Source organism: Varanus komodoensis, unplaced genomic scaffold (assembly GCF_004798865.1).
Source record: "Varanus komodoensis strain SLA01 unplaced genomic scaffold, ASM479886v1 scaffold42, whole genome shotgun sequence".
Lineage (NCBI taxonomy): Eukaryota > Metazoa > Chordata > Lepidosauria > Squamata > Varanidae > Varanus > Varanus komodoensis.
The window spans coordinates 6,464,934-6,485,808 of NW_025335972.1; the positions used below are offsets into that span (position 1 = coordinate 6,464,934).

The 20,875-nt window shown below is 46.2% G+C and overlaps 1 protein-coding gene across 1 annotated transcript in view; it reads right to left on the reverse strand.

Moving 5' to 3' along the window:
• Positions 1 to 2,902: 2,902 nt before the first annotated feature.
• The window catches only part of DENND1C (DENN domain containing 1C), a 35,901-nt gene continuing 17,928 nt past the window's right edge, over positions 2,903 to 20,875 (reverse strand). The window contains exons 11-22 of the mRNA XM_044443437.1: positions 19,832 to 19,940; positions 18,676 to 18,777; positions 16,013 to 16,138; positions 13,737 to 13,838; positions 12,294 to 12,381; positions 10,841 to 10,881; positions 8,912 to 8,983; positions 8,588 to 8,644; positions 7,611 to 7,748; positions 5,482 to 5,537; positions 4,216 to 4,438; positions 2,903 to 4,086 (exon numbers count right to left, since the gene is read on the reverse strand). Coding sequence (XP_044299372.1) covers positions 3,487 to 4,086; positions 4,216 to 4,438; positions 5,482 to 5,537; positions 7,611 to 7,748; positions 8,588 to 8,644; positions 8,912 to 8,983; positions 10,841 to 10,881; positions 12,294 to 12,381; positions 13,737 to 13,838; positions 16,013 to 16,138; positions 18,676 to 18,777; positions 19,832 to 19,940 — 1,714 coding nt within the window. The 3' untranslated portion in view covers positions 2,903 to 3,486. The remainder of the gene's footprint in view (positions 4,087 to 4,215; positions 4,439 to 5,481; positions 5,538 to 7,610; positions 7,749 to 8,587; positions 8,645 to 8,911; positions 8,984 to 10,840; positions 10,882 to 12,293; positions 12,382 to 13,736; positions 13,839 to 16,012; positions 16,139 to 18,675; positions 18,778 to 19,831; positions 19,941 to 20,875) is intronic.

Sequence of the window (20,875 nt, forward strand, 5' to 3'; positions counted from 1 at the left end):
CTGACAATAGAAGATCCAATGAATACACCGTATGACTCTTCTGTACCTGATAGTTGAATGGAGCTCGTGCAGGTGAACTCCCAAGGATATTGTACATCTGTTTAGCTGCAGCTTTTAAGCTTGCTGGAAAACCTACCACTTGGGTAGGCCTGTGTCTCTTGATTTGAGAAACGGGGCTGGGTTACTTGTCTGTTACGCTCAACAGTCTGCCTCCAAGAAAAAAGACACATGAAAGACACACACAGCACTCGTAAGAGACTGGTTTTTTGGGGTTTTTTGTTCTAGGTTTTCTTGGTCCTGACGTTATTCCTTTGGCATGTTTTCACATTAGGCACTAAAAAGGGCCTGGCACATGTGCAAATGTTGTTGACATGCAGTTTCTAGAGGTAATAAGCTTGAATAGCTGGCTGTGGGTACTAACACTCATCTTACAGCCTGTTGACTTTTCACTTGGCATAGAGGTAGAGCACGCATAACTCAATGAGATACAGTGTCATCTCGTTTGTTACTGTAATGACCAGGAACTTGTCACACGTTTTTAGGTGGACATGCCATAGTTTTGGGCTAGATTCAGTTTTAAGCTGGATCAACAGCACTGGAGGAAGTAGGCTTCAACAGCCTTCCTTCCTGCAGCAGCTCCTCCAGCCCCCTGCTGAATGGGTTGAGCTGTGCTCTCTGGCAGAGGGGGCAGTTCCCTGAGCGCAGGGACCTGACTTTCATGAAAGGCAACTCTCGGATCCAGTCCATAGTATGAATAAGTTATGCAGGTCGTATATGCATCAGGGTCCCATGTCTGCCTGTGAAATGGTCAGCAGCATAGCATTTTCCATTCCAAGTCTTCTTCAGTAAGTTTGCAAATCTGGGCAGAGTGAACCTATGTTATACAGTGGTACCTTGGTTCATGAACTTAATTCGTTTCACGATTCTGGTCACAAACCGAATTGGTCGCAAACCGAGTCAAATTTCCCCATAAGGTTCAATGTAAATAAGGTTACTCCATTCTGAACCTCATGTATTTTTTTTTAACCACAAAAATATGAAACAAAGTACAGTACAGTATGAAGAGAGAGAACACTAACCTTGCTTGAGGCGACTTCTGGCGTGGAGGACAGGAAGATGGGTGGGGAGGAGATTGTTTGGAGGGAGAGTCTGTGACCGCGATTTCAACTAGATGAAGCTGCAACCACATGTCAGAGCGGGGAAGATGGCCCTGATTGTGTTCATGTGGGGAAGATGGCCGCGATCATGTTCATCACCCAATGCGGAGTTCACGAACGGAAGCAAATTTTTGCTGAACTTTCTGTTCATGAACCGAATTGTTTGCAAACAGAAGCGTTTGTGAACTGAGGTATTACTGTGGTTAGTTCATGTTTTGGCAGGAGGAAAAGACAGCCTGGAAACCTGCTCTTTTTACCTGGAGTGCTGAGATGCTTCTCTGTATGCACTTTCTACCCCAGTCTAATTACTTGTTCACCTCCTTGGACAGGTAGGACATTCTGCCCAATCAAACCTGGCAGATTACCTTGTTAATAAAGCATGTAACTCTGATACCTGCAGTGAGACCACTTTGTTCTGTGGGTTTCACGGTGATTCAGGTCCACATCCTTTACTCACCACACTCTGCTGCTTGCAGCCATTCCTCCCCAGAAGCCAATACCTTTGTGTGACGTGTCAGCAGGGAAAACTTCCCGTCAAGAGAATGCCTGGTTGGCATTTGCAGCTCAGGAGGAAAGGCCCTTTCTCTTGGCCATGGTAAATGCTGTCTTTTGTTCCTTTTTTTGTGGGGGTGGGGGTGTTACTGAAAAGCTTTCCCAGTATTTAGTAAAATAAACTTTTTTTTGTACTGCTGCCTTTCTGTCAACACTTTGGCTGCTGGGAAGCAGAGATCTATGGGAAGCTCATACTACTAACCTGTGCTCTACAAATGTATGCACTGCCAGTTTCTTAACTATCCCCCACGCTGGCTCTTGTGTCAGTGGTCTGGCTTCCCAGCTGTTTCCTCCCATCAACAAGTAGTTTGATCTGCCCTCCTTCCCTTTTCACTGCCAGTTGGAAGCCACCCAAGACTTCAGGGGAGGGAGGCTCTGCTGGAGGTGAGCCGAGCCTTGCCATGGCTGTTATCTCAGCATACTGTAAGCCTGCCCTCTTCCGCAACCTGTTACAATACCCACCACTGTAGAGGGCTATGTGCAAGCAACAGTGAATTGTGTTGGAGCTGTGAGGTCAGGACCCTTCCACATGGGTGGAGAAGCTGCAGCTTTGCAGATGTCCTTGGCCTGCAACTCCCATAACTCCTAGTCAGCGCAATCAGTGATGAGGCAGGGGGGAAGCAGAAGTCTAGCAATGGCGGGAGGGCCACACACGCCTGAGCCCTGCGTTGCAGAGATCCAGTGGCATCCGCAGAAGCAGCCAAGAAACATCCTTTTGTGGCCAGTCAATCCCCAGGGCCATGACTAGCCTCCAGTGGCATTCTAAAGCCAAGGGGCTCTTCCAGGCTGCTGTTTGCTACAGTATTATTCCAGAGGGAGCAAGCTTATTCAGTCGGGAAGGTGGCTACAGCTTGTAAGAGCCAGTCTTGTTCTCTTGTTACTGCTAGGCTTCTTAGTGCAGGAATCATAGTGCTGGTTCACAGACTGCATGTATTTTGCTGGATTACTCAACACTTGGTAACAAGCAGCTGAACAAACCAAGTTTACATGTATATAAAGAATCAGCTTGTCAGGCCAGACCAAAGGTACATCTAATACAGAATTTTGTTTTAGGAATGACAAGTCAGACATCAACAAATATATGAATAATATCAATCCAGTATTGCTTCCTCAGCAACTCTTGTACAGTGGCAAGTGGCCTCTGAACTTGGAGGTTTCATTTAGTTAACAGCTAATAGCCATTGATACACCTGTCCATTTTCATAAATTTATTTAATCCTTCTCGATAACTGTAAAAAACATTTCCATGAACAGGTATCTCCACATTATGTGTTTCAGGTGACATTGCTTGGTATTATCTATGGTCATTGGGGGCTCATTCACACATGCACACCGTCATTTCAGGAGTAGATGTTAAATGACAGTTGCATATGTGTGAACCAGCTCACAGAGATAGCGACTCATTCCTATATTACACTGTTTCCAGACATGCCTCTGGATCCCAGAGTGGAAAAATTATATGAGAAGCAGTCGTCTGCGTTTGGCAGAGGAAGGGAGCTTTTTGCTGAGGGAAAGTGATCAGAATACCTGAACTGCCTCCTAGTGGCGGGGGTGGCCCTACTGGCTCAACAAGGACAGGAAGTAAGCAAACTCCCTCTGAGTCTCTTAACAGAGCCCTTTTCACAAGTGTAGTTTGTACCAGGATAGATTCTATCGGTGCTTTTCAAAGGCCAGAGCTGCCCCGCAGCTCCAGAAGAAAGCCCCATGGGGTCCCCGGCAGCTTGCCGCTCCAGTATTCCTCTTCCTGGTGAATGGCCACTGCTTTCAATATTATCTTCTAGGTCTCGAATCTTTTCTTTAGTTCTGATACCCTGCACCTGGAAGCTGCGGGGGACTGTATTTCGGTGGCCTGCCCAAGGACTGGGATGCCCTCCTTTGCCCTGATGTCAGTGTCCACCTTGACTTCTGTTTGGGACAGCGGTGCAGAGGACTGGCTGCTGCAGCAGCTGGGTGGCTTTGGGCTGGAGATGGCTGGCAGAGGTTCAACGCTCTGGTCAGCCCCAGAATCCTGTTCAGACTTTGGACCAGCGCTGCTCTGTGTTCTGTTTGCAGTAGGATGGGAAGCCTCATAGTCTGCAGGCTGAATCCATGCTGCCCGTGCCAACCCATAATTAGAGGCAGTGACCCCCTCCTCTTGCCCCTTCTCCTCCTGTAGAAAAACTCCGGCCATCTGAGTGCCAGGAGCCTCTTGTGGCTCAGGCCCACCATGTTCCCACCTCTCACTGCATTCGTCTGCTACCTTGGTGGAGAGCAATAGAGCACTCTGCACATTTTCTGGATCCAGGGAGGGTGGGAACTTCACGTCCCCAGACAAGGAGTCGCTATCATCCTGTTCCTCAGGCAGGGATTCATAGAGGGTTTCTCGGCTGGGCTTCAGCTGTAATGGGCAAGGAGAAGCTGGGTTACCATCTGCTCCTCACCATCTGAGCGGCATCATTACATCTACACCTGAGCATCTTTCGCAGGCACACCGCTATCTGAAGGCTTACTTATCAGGAAGGCTTACCTTGGTATAGAAGTTCCCCTCCTCCAGGTTGCAGAAATCCAGGCTGCGGGTGCCATACAGAGGCCGTCCAGCTTGGCTTGGCTCCAACAGGTTTAACGTCTCAAAGATTTCTCCTAAGAGATCAAAGTCACCTGGGCTAAAGAAACCTGGATGCAGATTTTCACCCTCATCAGGCTCCCTGGAGCTATCCAGTGACATTGAGCTGGAGGAAATGGAGACACCCCTGGGAAAATGTGTATATTTCAGATGTGAAATGGGATCTGGAACAAAGTTCTGTACACAAAGCACTGGCATTTGAGAGCATTCATATTCAAGCTATCACATTCAAGCTACTTAAATTCAATAGTACTTTCCTCTAAAGAGACATGCATAAGATCACAGTGTTAAAACCACAGAAATGGCATAGAAAGTAAGCATGCTGGCACAGCACCTTGCTGTCACGTAAATGGTAACATAAGCTGCCTCCACCCATATGCAGGCCAGTAGCCAAGGCAGGACCCAAGGAGAACAACCTTCTCCTTCCTGCTATATTTGTGGCCTGGCTCAGCAAGGTCTTTAACGCTGTACATTTTGTACAGCACACTCATTTTGAATTTGGAAATGTCCAGCTGGGTTATTGTGCAAGTGGTTCAGACTGACTAGATGAGTAAGGGACTGCCTTAATTGACACCTGAGCCAGACACAATTAATTAATGAGTCACCTGCACAACAGGTGCAGAAGGGCTTCCAAAATTTGCTCCATCACAGCTTCATCTGCGATGAGCTTCAATGCAGAAGGGTTTGCTCCAGGCAGGCGGTCTTTAAAATCAAAAGCTCTGTGGGGTAGAATCCGCAGGGTTTTAAAGAAAAGTTGGCCAGGTTCTTCAGATGCAAAAGAGGTTGAATTTTTTTTTTTAGGTTGAATTTTTTTTATTTAAATAAAAACATATAGATGCAAAAGAGGGTAGGCTCATGTGTCTTTCTAGAAGAAGAGGGAATTTTGGAGAGAACCCAACATTTGTTGCTGGGTTGTGAACTATGGGCAGTTCACCTTAGTTGCTTAGCTGGGTTCAAACAACACATTTAGATAACTACCCACAGTTCAATGAGAACCCACCTTCAATCCTCCAGTATGGAGATTGTGTTGTCTGAGCCTAGTCAATGCAAATTAGCTTGGGTTTTTTCACCTCCCACTCTCATGCAAGACCCAGTCCACTATGCAGCAGAACTGGGGCCCAGAACAGCAAACGGAGCCCAGGCATTGCCTGTGTGCTTGGCAGGCCTTACCCTTGAGTTTCCAGTTCTGTCCTGCTTCTTTGCCTTTGTGGTCGCCTGGGGCGAGACTGTAAAGAAAGAGTGTGAGCCTGAGACGACTGTCCTGGTGCAACATCTTTAAGGGGCCACATGCCCTTGCTCTGCTCAGTGTGATAATGTTGCAAGGAGGGAGCAGAGGAAGGGGGAGAGAAAGTGGAGGATGCAAGGAAAGGAGAGATGAATTCACCTAGAGGCTGCCCAGACATTAAAGCTGCCTGTGCATTAGCTGTTTTCCTTTGCTCTTTTTGACACTAGCTGCCTTTTCACTGCCAACAAACACTGCTAGGTCACTCCCTCTCCCCAAGGACCTGTAATCCTGAGAAGAAAGCAGTAACAACACCCCCTTTCTATCCTACACCTCCCCCCCCCGCTGTCCTGCGCACACATTTCTGATCAAAGATTCTCTTTGTCCACAGTCTCCAAAGTGAATGACCAGGTAGGCTGCATTTTGTCTGAATCCACATAGAGTTTCAAGACAGGAAGGAAGGAAGTCATTTCCACACATATGCACTTCTTCAAGTTACTTTTGTGAGCAAAGGCCAGTGTTAATTATTGCTTTCCTGTGCAAATGCAGGCGCTGACCCAGACACAATTCTATCAAATTGAATCCTCGCTTTACCTATGCCAGCAACTTGCTACCCACCAGACTCTCCCTGTCATTTCCTGAACACACAGCATGCAAATGGAATGGTCCTGAGTACATTTATCTCGATTTCTTTTGCCTGGGCAAACCTCATGTTTCCCTCTGGGATAGAATCCACGTTCCTGGTGTGAAGAGGATGCAAGTTCCTGGGATTACTATTAGGATCTGAATCAATGGGAAAGCCTGGTGACCTGTATGTTAGGGCGGCTGCTTATCCATTGCAGCTTCTATGCAGAGTTTCAAAGGAGCTATCCATGGTGCTCCATGCTCATGAATCTATTTCAGGGATAAAGTTCACCACTGCAGATAACTCCTATGAAGCTCAGAGCAGAAGCTGCAAAGAATAAGCAGAGCCACTGACAACTGAGTCACTCTCCTGTGTATCAAGTTCAGCAACTAGTTAAAACTTAGAGTTCATGTTATTTTCTTTATTGTTAAATGCAACTAGTCTTGAATCCCTAACAAGATGGCTTGAACTGGAAAGGTGCTTCCAAATGGGGGCCCCTATTGCTGTGACTAGAAGGCCCTGTGCAGCTAGTGTGGCTTTTCTCCTTAGCAGATGCTCAACAAGAAAAAAGTCAGAAGGGGTGGAAAAACAAAAGAGTTACAAGTAGAAGATGTTGCTGGGACTGGCCCCTGGCAAAATTTTGTGAATAAGCCAGGGCAATAGCACAATAGGAAGCCTTCTCTGGAAGCTCCCCTGGGACTTATTAAGCACTTACCTTGATGCTTTACGCACATACAAGCACTCTAAGGCTAATGAGCTAACAGAATGAGAGCTGACTCTGGTCTGTGATTCTCCTTTGGGATGTTTGCACACTGGAACTCAACTGATGGTCCGTATAGGAACCCATGTCTCATGCTTACTGGGTTGCTCTTTGTGTTTAGGCAAGCAGGACAAGACAGCAGCCCACCACAGTTAGAATTTTGATGGCTAGGGACCTCCACACATTTCATTTGAAGTTCTAAGTTTCACAGATGTCCCCTCCCTCTACCCTGAGTTAGGGACAAAGTTGCAGTCCTAAGCATGACCATTAGGAGGCAAGTCCCATTAAGTGTACTTCAAAAAGGCCGCACATGATATGGCCTATGTTTTGGATCCACTGCCCCATTTACTTATTCCCACCCCATTCCTGCAACACTTGCTTCTCGGTGCTCACATGCAAATATACATTCACATACAAGACAGACGCACATAACATCCAGATCATTTCTATATGCAACGTTTCTGCTCATTCCTTTAGGCAGTTTTGATGCAAATGGCCCATGATCTTCAAGCAAATGGATCTCCACTGCAGATGGAGGCATTTGCACATTGCGTATGGCCCACGTGAGCACCACACATGTCCATTCACACTAGTAAAGCTCCCGTTCCCGGGAAGTCTTCTTCCCTTTAGATGCCCCCTAAAGTGGTTCAAATTTTCCTGTATGCCATTCTAAATCTCAGTTTCCCCAATACCTTCCCAAAGTGTTGGGTGATAGGCAACCGGCTTTGCAGGTTTTCAGACTGTCTGCTCCTGGTGGGCAGGATGGAGCTGGAGGTGTGATCACAGTTCAAGGAATGTTCCCGCTCTCGGTGCTGATCTGAGCTGGTGTCCTAGAGCAGACCAGAATCCAATGGAGCAAGAGTGCTGCTCCCACCCGTGCCCCACAGTTAGTGGGGAAGTTAAGCAAGATGATATCTACTCCTACAAAATCTAGAGCACAATTCCTGGTATGACCAGCAAACCAATCAAAAAAGATTTGGGAGGGTGTGGGGGAACGGCAAGGAAGGACGTTTGCTTAGAAAGAGCCATAAAATGAAGGAAAGAGCCTTACAGATAGTTATGTCTATGCATATATACTGAAGCACAAGGAGCTGTATGACAGATTTACATAAACGGCAATAGCAGATCTTCTTTGCATCCTTTTGTGAATGTTCTCTATTTGTGCATCGCGTTTTTATCTTGTCCTCCCTCCCTCCAAGGATCCTATGGCAGCATCCATAGCAGCATGCTGTCCTCACCACCAATTTGTGAGGCAGAGTGGACTGAGAGGGACTTGCCCATGGTCAACCAATGGTCTTCATGGCTGAGCAGGGATTTGAGTCTTGATCTCTGTTTCTAGTCTGGCACTTGAATCACCACTATTAAACAAGAACATATATTTTCAGAAGCTCAGTGCATCTGATTTCAGAAATGTCACAACACTTGCTCTTAATCTCGTGTTTGCCATGTATTTTGAACTACACCTCCCATAACTCCTCATTGGCCCTGTTGGCTAGAGACTATGGGAATTATAGTCTAAAGATCTGGAAAGCACCAGATTGCCCCCTGCATACTAAAAGGCTGCAAGCATCCAGTCCATTCATGTCCTGCCCCTGCCCCCACCACCCCCAATAGCTTCATAACAATTCAAAGTGTTTTTAAGAAAAAAGTTTGAGGAATTGTCTCTTACCTTCTCCATCAGGCGGCTCCGCATATTCTTCAGCCGCATTTTGGCATGACCTTTGGCCTACAGAACATGGAGATAAAGTGAGAAGAAGCATAGCACTCAAAGGAACTTCAGGGATTCCCAGTATTTTTAAAAATGTGATTAACCATTCAGTTCTACAGCCCCTGAAGACTTCTCCCACACCTCTCTGTAGCTGCTGATGTTTGGAAAGCAGCTGTCTCCCCCTTCCTTAGGACTGTCAGATCAAAGAAGGAAAACTGCCACATGGTGGAGCACTGATCTTGGAAACATTTAGCTTAAAAGGGAAAAGTCACACAAGTGCCTTACATATTGGTAAGCATTCCTGACAGCAGGATTGGCCTTGTTCTTCATGGTACTTATCAGGGCTCCTCCACCTTTCTAGAAAGAGAAAAACCAACACAGATACACCAACTGGAAGCAGCTGCAAACTACAAGTCCACTGTAGCTGCTGAAAGAGACATACATGAAGAAACTCAGTGGGAAGGCTGGTCACTTATGGAATGAGCTGAAGGAGCCTGAATACCAAGGAAGAACAAAAGAGCAACAGCTAATGGAAAGGAAGCTAATCCAGTCCACTTAGGCTCCATGCCCTGCCTTGAACAGCAGGGTCCTTAGAGTGCAGTCTAAGGATTGCTTATACTCCTTTGAACTCAGAGAATTATGGGCATCCTACGCTCGTGGAGAAGCACGGAGAAGAAGGTTTGCTCTGCATTCTGCCCATGCTGCAAAGCACTTGGACAGCTGTCTAAGTGCAGTGCTTTGGAACGGACAGGAAGCAGAGGCACTGCCAAGACACTGCATTTCCTGTGGTCCTGGGCACTTCCCATCCTTCTCCCACAGAAGGCCCAAGAAACCCCTTCTCCAAGGTCATCTTTGTGACTTCGGGGAAGCAGTCAGCACGGTCATGTCAGCTGTGTGGGGGAGCGTGCAGATAGGTGTGGGTGTGTTGCAAGCATGTTGTCTCAGCTCCAATGCTTCCGAGGTTGGAACTGGGACGCTGAAAAATCCTACAGCCTTCAGCACTGCCTGGTGGCCACAGTGTTGCAACATTAAGCAACTTTCTTTGTAAGTATTTGCACCACGTCCATAGAAACTGTCTAGGTTGTTATTCTTTCTACTTTTGTTTGGAATAATAATGAATGTTTTATAAAGGACTTCTATTATTTTAAAAATATGTTAAATGTATTTATTTAAAGTACTTTCATCCCATTCCTCAGTCAAAAAAAGTTCCCAGGGTGGCCTACAATCAATTGGTAAAACAAGAGAGTCCCTGTCCATATGTTTTCCATCTAATAAGACATGACACACAAGGAAAACAGAATGTTGTGAGAAGAGGAAAACATTAGACTTTCAGTAAGCCTGCTCTCTTCTCATCTCTCACTTCATATATATAATCTTGTAATTCTTCGAACATCCAGAAGTAATTGCAGATCTGCCTCTAGTGGGGGGGGGGGGGGGGGAAAAAAAAAAAAGGCTGAGAGTTGCTTGCTTCAATTGTTCGTGGCAGAGGCCAAATTCAAACTTGGGACGTGCTGCTTCTTAGCTGAGTCACTATGATGCATCAGCTTATATCCATGCTGGCATGGAAGTGGGGATCTAGGAGTCTCACGTTCATCTTGTCCTGCCCTGTTGATTGCCAGGACTAAAATTGCCTCCCACAGCCCTCCACGAGTTCTCCTGAACAAGCCCTTTGGAAATGAGTAAGAACCATGCAAGAGCACCACTGCTTTTCTTCAGGCTGAGCCAGAGCTGTATTTAAACCATGGAAGCAAGAAGTTAAGTTCTGCCTCTGCCATAACCAGTACTGGAAAATCCCCTCTTTAGTTTCCTTCTGCAAGTAAAGAAGGTTCTCCTTTAATTTCTTATTTTGACAATGAAAACAGGATTTGCTGACCCTCCAGATTATAAAAGAAAAAAGAAACAGCCCAGAACCCGGCCTGGTCCTCCAGCATGTTAGTTCCCAATATTTGCATTATTGGGAACTAGTTCTAAAGTGCCTTCTTGAATGTTGGGGAGTGCCATTCCCAAGAGAATGGGCTGGTCTATTAGAGAATAAATTGAAAGAGTGTGCTCAGGCTTGGTCCTTCAGCACAAGGCAGGCATTGTGGCTCTGCGACAGCCCCCGTCTATACTGTAGTTGAACCAGAGTAAGCACACCTACAAAAATGGGAGTAATCACAGTGCAATAGCTGCGAGGAAGAAGAGCTCCTGCCAGATGCAGGTTTGCCTGCTTACCTTTAGATTCTCCACCCACTGCTGATAGGAGTGCATGCTACCTGGGGAGGAAGAGGGTACAGATGAGTTTCCATCAGGGCCCCAGCTCCAGTCCTTACAGAAGTTGAGCTTTGAATTCTACATTCAGGGCAGCATTATCTACTGGCCAGCCCTGTGTATTATCCTGCAAAAAACTGGGTAGAAAAGGCAGTTTTGAACACTTTTGGTACACAGAAAGCTCCTCCATGTATGGAAAAAGTGTGATGATAAAACTTGTCTAGATTGTCATGTGTGATCTATTTAGTACATGCACGTGCATGTGTGTGTGTGTGCGCGCACACACACACACACACTCACACACAAGTACTGGAAAACCAAGCACACATTCCCAGTGGGCATACACCCAGTGAATAGTGTTCGCCTGTCTTTCCTAATACTGTTTCTTTTTGTGTAGAAAATGCAGAATGATTTCTGTGAAGACTAGATTCATAAACTTACCTTTATACATCTGGTTGCCTAACATGAAGGTTAAAGGTTAAATGTTCTGAGGAGGAGGAGGGCAGCCAGGATGCAACTCTTCTTTGAAACTGGAAATTGCAACATCTTGTGAAGCCTCCTCTGCATTGTTGCACCAGGAGCCTCTACTTTTGCCCCCACATTAGCTTTCCCCTCTGATAATGACACCATTCGCTGCTTTCTTGCTGAGAATCCCTCTCCCCTGCAGATCATAGCTGACACTTATGCTATAATTTGTTCAGATGCTTTCCTGTTTATTTCAGTTCCTGGGATTTAGCAATTTTGGAAGTTCTCATCCAAACTATATGGTTACCACTGAAGGCCTGAAGTAACCTTGCACATTTCATCTTGTTATCGCCCCCTGCACACACATGGGCACGCACATGGGCGTGCACATGCGCGCACACACAGACCAACATGTACATGCGCATCATCATCATACACGTTGCTCTGGCTTTACATACCCAGAGCCACATCTCAAACACCCAGCTGCTTTTTTGTCCCATGGGAGGTCAGTCATGAGCTCATGTCCTGAAGTTTATTGTTTTGCTCTGTTTTTTGTTTTACTGGAGGGAGAGGGTTAGGGTTACTCGGAGACTGCCCAGCAATAACACATTGCCCAATTTGAGTGTTTCAAGGGCAACTGTAGGAACACAGTAGTGGGTGGTTAAAACTGAATGGGTGTGCAGAGAATTAACAAGAACCAAGTCAAATGCAGAAGATGATGGCAGAATACCTAACCTTGGATAGAAACATTTTAAGAATCTCAGTAGTAAGTAATCTGTGTGTGTTATTTGGTTGTTTTAGAGAAGCATAGTATTTGAGGTTGCCCACAAGAAGAAAGGTACTAAGGAGGGTATGTGGCAGAGGGCTGTGGCTTGGTACAGAGGCTTGAGAGGCTGTATGCATCCACTTCCCCAGCTAATAAAGGAACAAAACAAGCTGGGCTTTGCATTACCTGGAGACAGGCTTCTATTGATCTCCTCCTCAAAGAGGTCAGAGAAATTTTCTCCAGCATTTAGCTTCTCCAGGCGGTCATCGATGAACTGACAGGATCAATGATGTTGAGGAGAGATACAAAAAGGGGGGATCATTAGAAGATCTTCCACAGAAGGTAGCATATTTAGGATAAGCAGCCCAGGGATGAACTCATAGGGAAAATGAAACCATTTGATGCATCATGCTTACAGACATGAAAATTAGTGGGGACTGGACAGTGGTTCTCAAATTGTGAGGCAGGCTTTAAGAAGGGCATGTAAGGGGACTTTAAAGCTGCAAGGATAATGTCCAGCAGCTGGTTTAGCCTCCATGACTCCCATTGGCCAAAATCCAGGTGGGTTAAATAACCCTGGCTGAGAGCCATCCGTGCATCCATGTTGGTTCACACATGTGGCTGTGCCTTCATCACTTCATCATCCTAAAGGGCTTAGGGATGAAGGAAGCTCAGAAATATTTGATGTTTTCTCCTTATAATGTACATGTTTTTAGTCCCAATTTCAAAAGGATATTCAGTTCTTAGTATCTCAATCTGCAGAGCACTGCATGGAGCAACAACCCCATCAAGATCTCTGTGCACTCATATGAGTGAGACAGATCATCAGTCCTGGGCTGGGGACCCAGAAGGGAAGATAGATTTAGAAGGGAAAGCTCCCCACATTCAAAATATATGAGAAACACTGTTCTAATAAGATATTGGAAGAATAGAAAGAGGCAGGACATATAAATGAAAACAGCAGCAGGAAGCATAACAGCTCTGTATTATTGGGCCTCATAATTTAGGCAGCATCAGATATGTTGGACTACAAATCCTATTATCCCTAGCACTCACTGTTAACAGGCTGGGGATGATAGGCATCCAATATATTGAAAGGGTGCCAGGTAGAGGAAAACTGCTGTACAGAACAACATAATCTGGAACAGGGGTTCAGGGCTGGAGGGAGATGGGCCAATGTTCAAAGGAGGGGAATATAAGTGAACACAGTTTATGCATTAGAATTTATTTCAGACCAGCATTAAGGATGAAGGAGAGCAAAACAAACAAGAAAAAACCACTACAGTGGAACCAGGAGGCCCCGTGGATGGTGATATTACAGAGAAATTTGAGTAAAGAGGGTTCGGGGAAGTGTAGCTTGGGAGAATGAAAGACTCCATAGGCAAGGAGAAGTCAAAATGCATCAGCGAAGAAGGTGCTCACTCCCTCCATGCTGTGCTCTGGTCCAGGGTGCATGGCTGGATCTGGTGCAGGTGTGCGTGTTGTGAATGTGTGTAAATACACACACACACACACACACACACAGATTTGTGTAGGTTCTTGCTTTCTGGGCAACAGGACTGCACATGATCTTGTGTTGCTCCCTTCACTAGTGGGCTGTTTGTTTGAAGACCTGCTGCTAGTTCATACCTCCTTGAAAAGCTGCAGGTGTACAGCTCTCTGAAGAAAGGCCTGCATGGCACTGGATCCCTGTTGCAGGAAGCTGTCTTGGCAAAAGGAGATGGGCTCACCCTGCAGTTAGAGAGAGAGAGAGAGAAGCAAGGTGACATGGCAAGCGTGACCACAGATCCCAAGATGCATCAAGCAGCCCCTATGTGCTAATGGAGAGGCTCATAAGAGAACGTTGTAGGGAAAATAAGTGCTGGAAAGGTCCCAAATCAAAATATTGAGTAAGGTTATGGAAGGCACAGAACATTTGGGGTTGAAGAAGCATGTTACTGCTGCATTACAAGCAAGAGCTCTGCCTCTTGCCCATGGACTTCTGGTGCTGCTTCCACTGCTGGGGGAGATGGATCTGATATGCTGTAGGCCTACAGGGATTAGGACAACCAAAGCTGGCCAGTCCCATTTGACCTGCAACATGAAACCAGGTGCTATTTGTGAACTTAATTAGATGGCGTTTGTACCTCATAGATAAAATTACCTCATCATGAAACTTTGGGCAAAACTACACGAAACAACAATGGCATGGCACGCAGGTGATCCTGACAATTTTTTAAATTTTACTGTCAGTCCACATGTCCCTGTCAGGACAGAATGAGTGAAAGCTCTGCCATAATATGACTTCAAAAAGTCTGATGCTGTAGGAACAGCTTTAGACTTCAGGTGGGATTCCTGATCTGATCAAGAGTCCATCTTGTAAGATTTGCTCCCCTACACCTTCAATACATTGTAATGTACCTGTCCTGAAGTGTCTTCCTTTCGGGGCACACCTTAGACATGTTCTACTTGCCTGATTTATCCGTGGCAGTGAGAAGTGAGGGGAGATTTTAAGCAGAGCTGACCTTCACTAGAGAACAACACTAATACTCCCCTGAAATAACCATTCTGGCTAACGGGTGGGCAGGACAGAAGCTTAATAAATGAATACAGACATTTATTAATGGAGCTAAATGTAACATTGAATGGTGGGTGGGAGGGAGTTCATGACACCAAGTGATATCCACAATCTGAACATTCAGTATTCCCAGTTTTGCTTGGCTGGTTTACAGGTTTAAAGGGCAATCTCTCACTGAAAGGCCAATTGCCACGCTGCATAGTGCAAACACTTCCTCCACCTGAGGCAGGGAAAATCCTGTGCCAGCAGCCACCTCCTGTCCTCCCCTGCAGGCCTCCCTGCCCCCTTCCTGTGGCCTCCTGCAGGGCCTTCCGGGCCACTCCCCAGAGAAGCAGCCAGGCCAAAATGGCTGGCTCTGAGGAGCCTTCCATTGACTGTGGCACAAGCAGTCTCCAGGGAGCCCCTCTTACCTCAGTGCCTGGCTCCAAAGAGATCCCTCGGAGCTGGCTGCTGGGATTTCCCTGCTGCCATGGCCCCTGGCTGGGCTCAGCCACCTGTTGGCTTCCTCCAGAAGGGCCCACAGAGTGGGTGGCAGCAGAGGGGGTGAGGAGGTGAGGCATGGAGGGGAAGGGAAGGGATAGAACCCAGCACCTGGTCCTCCTGGTGGGCAGGAGAGAGGGCACAGTCCCCTGCCTCCATTTTGGTGCCTGAGGCAGGGTATTCAGCTGCCTCAGGAGAAGGCCAGCCCTCTCTCCACACATGCAATACAAGGTGGGCCTTACTTCGATCACTCCACAAGGGCAGTATGAATCTTACCCCAGCCTAAAGGCTTGTTTATGTAGCAAATGCCCTAGAACTGAGGCCTTCTGCCTAATGCTTGTTCTTTCACATAAATTGCAATCAAAAAGGTAACTGAAACAAGAAATCCACACACTTGGCTCAAAAATGACGAAAGACAAACTTCTTACAAAGACTATAAGCTTTTCAACTGGACATTGATAGCTGTGGTTTTAAGCCCAGAGGTATTTGCAGGTGGTTTTGCCATTACAGCAGGACCCCAGTATGACTCTGGAGGGATTCGTGATTTTTCCACTTCTGCAGGGATCTTGCATCCCTACCACCCAGTGTTCACTACTATCCATGGTTTTAGACATCTGCTAGGGGGCTTGGAACCTATCTCTGCAGATATGGGGGTCCTGCTGGATTTTGTTTATGCAACGCAAAACTTCAGGGTAAATTTCTGCACATTAATCTACAGTTAAAGACACAAAGCAGGCCAAGGCAGCATTTCCCCCTCTCCTCAGCTATGTCCCAGCAAACCTCCCCTCCTTTCCATCCAGAAAGTCTCCACAAAGGAAATTTCCAGGAGTCCCTTGAATGGCCCAGTGAGAGCCAAGCCACTACTTACTGGGTTGCAAACAAGTGCCTCGCGGTAGCTGCCGAACAGCAATGCCTGTGCCCTGAGGAAGGCTTGGGCGACGCCATCCCCTGTAGATGCTGATTGCTTCTTCAGCTGGAACTTCAGCAGAGAGACCTGAGTGAGGAGAGAATGCAAGCAAATCCTCAATCCAGGGGCCTTTCCCACACAGTCACAACTATGTTCCCCAACCACAATGTATAGCCACAAATCTCACCTGAACATTAATGGCATGATATCTCCTTAGTAGCAGAATATCCCCCTATAATTTTAGGCAGGCCATGCAAAATGAAAATTAAAATTATGCCACTATGGGAGCATGGGACTTTTGCTGATCTGCTGCCATCCCAACAGATGCTAGGCCACAGTGCACTTGGCCCTGCCCCACATAAGTAGCACTTCTAGCACTTGCCCCTGCCCCACATAAATAGGTTGGGAAAGGGAAAGGCATGCCTACCATCTGAGGACCTTGACAAAGTGAGGGTATCTCCTAAAAGCCCACAAAGGGTAATGGAGATAATATGGAAATCAGAGAACTGTAATAAGATAAGCTTTGTTTAAGCACCTAATCTTACAAAAGTTCATGTTTACAAAAATTATGCCCTTAGAAGAGGATGGGCAATTTGTGGCCCTATATAAGATTTGGTCTTCAGCACCTATACTTTCTCACCCTCAGCTCTGCTGGCCAGGTCCGATGGGAGTTTTAGGCCAAAACTTCTAGAGAACCACAAGTTGCCCATCTCTGCTTTAGACAAACATTCAGCATACTGTTTGCAAAAATGCCTGCAAAGATACCAGGCAAAAATATTTTTACTAGCCTGTCTGCATGCAATCACACACACACACAATCTTAGTCATTTGAGGTCCAAAGATGAGAAGGGGATTTCTGGAAAGTTTAGAGGCAATTCTCCTGAGGAAAGGCCATGGTTCAAAGGTAGGACACCTGTTTCGCATGCTGAAGATCTCACGCTTCATTTCAGGCAGGGCCAGGATGACTTCTTCCTGAAATGCTGTACAGAGGGAAGCCCTAAACTAGATGGGCCTGTGGCCTAACTCACTGGAAGACAGCTTCATACATTGCTAATTCTGCATTGCTACAGGTTACCCAGCAAGTGGCTGCTTGAAGGCATGCCATACAGCAAAAGAGCGGGACAAAAGATGCATCCTTTAGTAACAAAGCAGGAGAGATTCTCCAAGTCATGGGCAAAACTAGCCGTAAACTAGCCTTGCTCGTCTTATTAAGGGCATGATCCCATTGCCTCTGCCCGTGATGCATGCACAAGGCATGGTGACAGCCATCTTCCTTGTGCCCTGTGTTTCACCTCGCTGGATGCTTTTGGCCACGTGGATGAAGTGCCACAGAAGGGAGGCAGGCTGGAGCACCACAGTGCAAACCAGGCCTCCTCCTTTCCCCAATTCCGGCAAGCCCCTTCCCCCCTTTCTGAGGCTGATGTGTCAAGCTTCTAGCTTGGCTCTTGCAGCTCAGCACCAGGGTGGTGGCAGGGACTTGCAGCTCCAGCACTGAGGTTGCAGGACTCCAGCTGATCCCACCGGAATATGTTGGAAGGCTGTAGCATTGCACTTTGAGGAGTGAATTGTGCACTGAAAGAGGCTCTAAGTAACTGAGCAGAGTACTGCGGCCTTCTTCAACCTGACTGGCTGGGAATAGTGGAAGGTGCATCTACATTGCTGAAGGCCGCTGGTTAGGCAAAACCGCTCTAAGGGCATAATAGTTGCTATTTTTCTCTGCCAGGTAAGACCACACACAATATTTAAAGGAGCTTGAACTCTATTTCCTGTTTGTGATGTTTTAGTAATTATGGACAGACTATTTGGAGATTGAAAGTCATTCTATGCTTTCAGCATTCAAATGTGTCTAACAGAGTTCTGGAGGATGTGATAATTATGCATGCAAAAAGTAAATTCAAAATTATACATTCTCTCAAATTATTGTATAGGAATTGCCTATCAGTTGTAAGAGTTTATTACAAAATATCTCTGATCCAGCTCAGAGTAGCTCATTAGTGGGCCAGATCCAAATCAAATTTAACAGTTTGACTCTCTCCATGAAAACACAGCAGAAAACGTTTTGCAATTTTTACACATTGGCAAAGTATTTCACACACTGGCAAAGTTTAAGTTGGCCAATCCCCCAATTTTCCAGGTGAAATTATGGATACAAAGAGGATTGAGTGCAAATGTGTACTCGGAGAGAACATTCACATATATTTAAAAAAAGCCTGCTAGAACACAGCTGTGATGGGTCAGTAGAAAGAATAAATGAAAATGAAGGGAAGTGACCCCCCCCCCCATTGTTGTTAGTCGCAAAGTCGTGTCCGACCCATCGCAACCCCATGGACAACATTCCTCCAGGCCCTCCTGTCCTCCCCTGGAGTCCACCTAAGCTCACACCGACTGCTTCAGTGACTCCATCCAGCCACCTCAACCTCTGCCATCCCCTTCTTCTTTTGCCATCTATTGTTCCCAACATTAGGCTCTTCTCCAGGGAGTCCTTCCTTCTCATTAGGTGGCCAAACTATTTGAGTTTCATCTTCAGGATGATATCAAAGTACAGTGTTTGCAGTGTTTAAAGACAAGCAAACAAATAAAAAGCGGCGGGGAGGTGGGGGAAGGCTTCTGGAAGCAATACTAACTATATCACTTGGGAGGCTTTCCAGGTCTTGAAAGGGCGATTCTACCGTGTTGCTGTCGATGTTGAGAATGACGACATCTTCCAGGGCCTTGCTCCTCACTCTCTAGAGATATGCGAGAAAGAACTGAGAAATTTAGAGCACTCTTGAGTGCTCTCACAATCATTGCTTCCTGAGGCATGTCACTCACGGTGACCAGACTGAGCTAAATCAGAGTATTTGGTTCTGATTTCAGAGTATATCAGAAATACGGTTGCCATTAGAAAGATCAGAGTATTTTAAAAACTGATTGTGCTGAAAGACCCTGTGCTAGTGTGAGCACCCACCAACCAGCCTCCCATACATCATTTTTCACCCTAAGTGCCAACCCCACTATGTTGCCCTCAAGGGCCAACCTGAGGACACAAGCTACTCCAAGCAGCTGAGCACAGAGACTGATGAACACAGGAACAGAGAAACTTGGAAAGCCTCCTCTTAAGCCAAGCAGAAACTAATCAATGGGCCGCTGGTTCTGACCCCTTCTCCTGAGATTTCATTCCTTCTCTTCTTGGAAACCCAAGGAGGCTCCAACCCAGGACCTTCTAGTCAAATCCAGAGAGCTGGCAACCTTCCCTCTACCAAGGCTTCCCATATGGGAGATCATGGTCCGCTGGGACATTTCCCTGTGCATTCCTCACATGTACTCTTGCCTAGCAACATGATTTTTCCACAAGGGTTGTGCAGGAGAATTTCCTAAGGGAGTGTGCCCCTTCTTCACAGAAGAAAGATGGTGCCATTTGATCTCCCACCCCCGCCACCGTTACCAAACTATCTTGGACTAGCCCTGGTGCTCATTATTCCCTCAGTGCCCTGATTGTTATATTAGTGCTTGCAATCATTTTTAGATAGTATGAAACGAATTCTACTTAACTCCATGCCACTTGCACTATGGCTGATCTTAAAATGGCTGCTGCTCTAGTGACCAATACTCTGCTGGCGTTGATCAGAACTGTTTCCCTCCATGTGCCTACTCAGAGAACATCTTGGCTGCGATCATCATTATGCTGTCATTCTGGGATGCCTCCCCTTTGCCTTAGGGGCCACGGCATGTAGGGCTCAGCTGCAGGACATGCAAGACCCAACCAGTTCTCCTAGGGGCCGGATGGACTTGCAAACTCACCTCCATGAGGCTGGTGTGGACTCCTATGAGGTAGGGCATGGGGGCACTGTTGAGGAAAGAAAGGCAAGTCATAGCTAACTCCAGATTTAACCCTAGTCCTCCTTGGATCCTAGAAAATGTGAAAAAAGCAGGTCTGCCCTTGAGACTGGGCAAAACACTTCCTTTTAGCACTGTGGAATCACAAGCTAGTTCAAGTCAACTGAGGTTAGTAGAGCGAGTTTCCTCAGCAAAGGCTACTGCTACTTCCAGGCTTCTCCTCCGATTGTATGATCTGACTGTACCAAAGAATACTGTGCAGGATGTTCTGGTAGTGGGAAAATGCCCCCTTCCCCCACCTTGGCCACTTGCGCTCCGACAGGGATGCAGCAGTGGCATTCTGGGGCCGAGCTGATTGCTTTGCCCCTGGGTTACAGGCAGATAAACAGCCAACCTCAAACTGTGGTGCTGCTGGTGGTGGGGAACCCTTCCATTCACCGCCATTTTGGCTGCATCGTTAATAGTGATGGCCAGAAAGCAGTATTTGTTAAATCAGCATTAAAGTGTTTATACAAACATGCATACACATACTATAATAACAATAGAAACACTATGTTTTATATAAAACATTCAATACCAGCCATATATTCCTATAATTATATTTTAATAACTTTTAATATTGGTTTATATATGTTTTTAATCTGCAGCCAGGGTGGATCTGAAATTCATGTGTATTATGTTTTATATTATTTTTTATTTATTTATGTAAGCTGTCCTGAGGCCTTCGTGACAGGACGGCATATAAATATTCTAAATGAATAAATAAAGCAAGCAAGCAAGTAAGCCACTTAAAAGTATGATAGCACTGTATGGGAATAGAACTAATACTATAATGCTAATTTTAAAAACATCTTTTGAAAAACAAGGGAAAAAACTACATTACTAAAATGGCAGTGACTGGAAAGTATGTTTTTATTCTCTCCCTCTCTTTGTGTATATAGTGTGTGTGTGTGTGTGTGTGTGTGAGAGAGAGAGAGAGAGAGAGAGAGAGAGAGAGAGAGAGAGAGA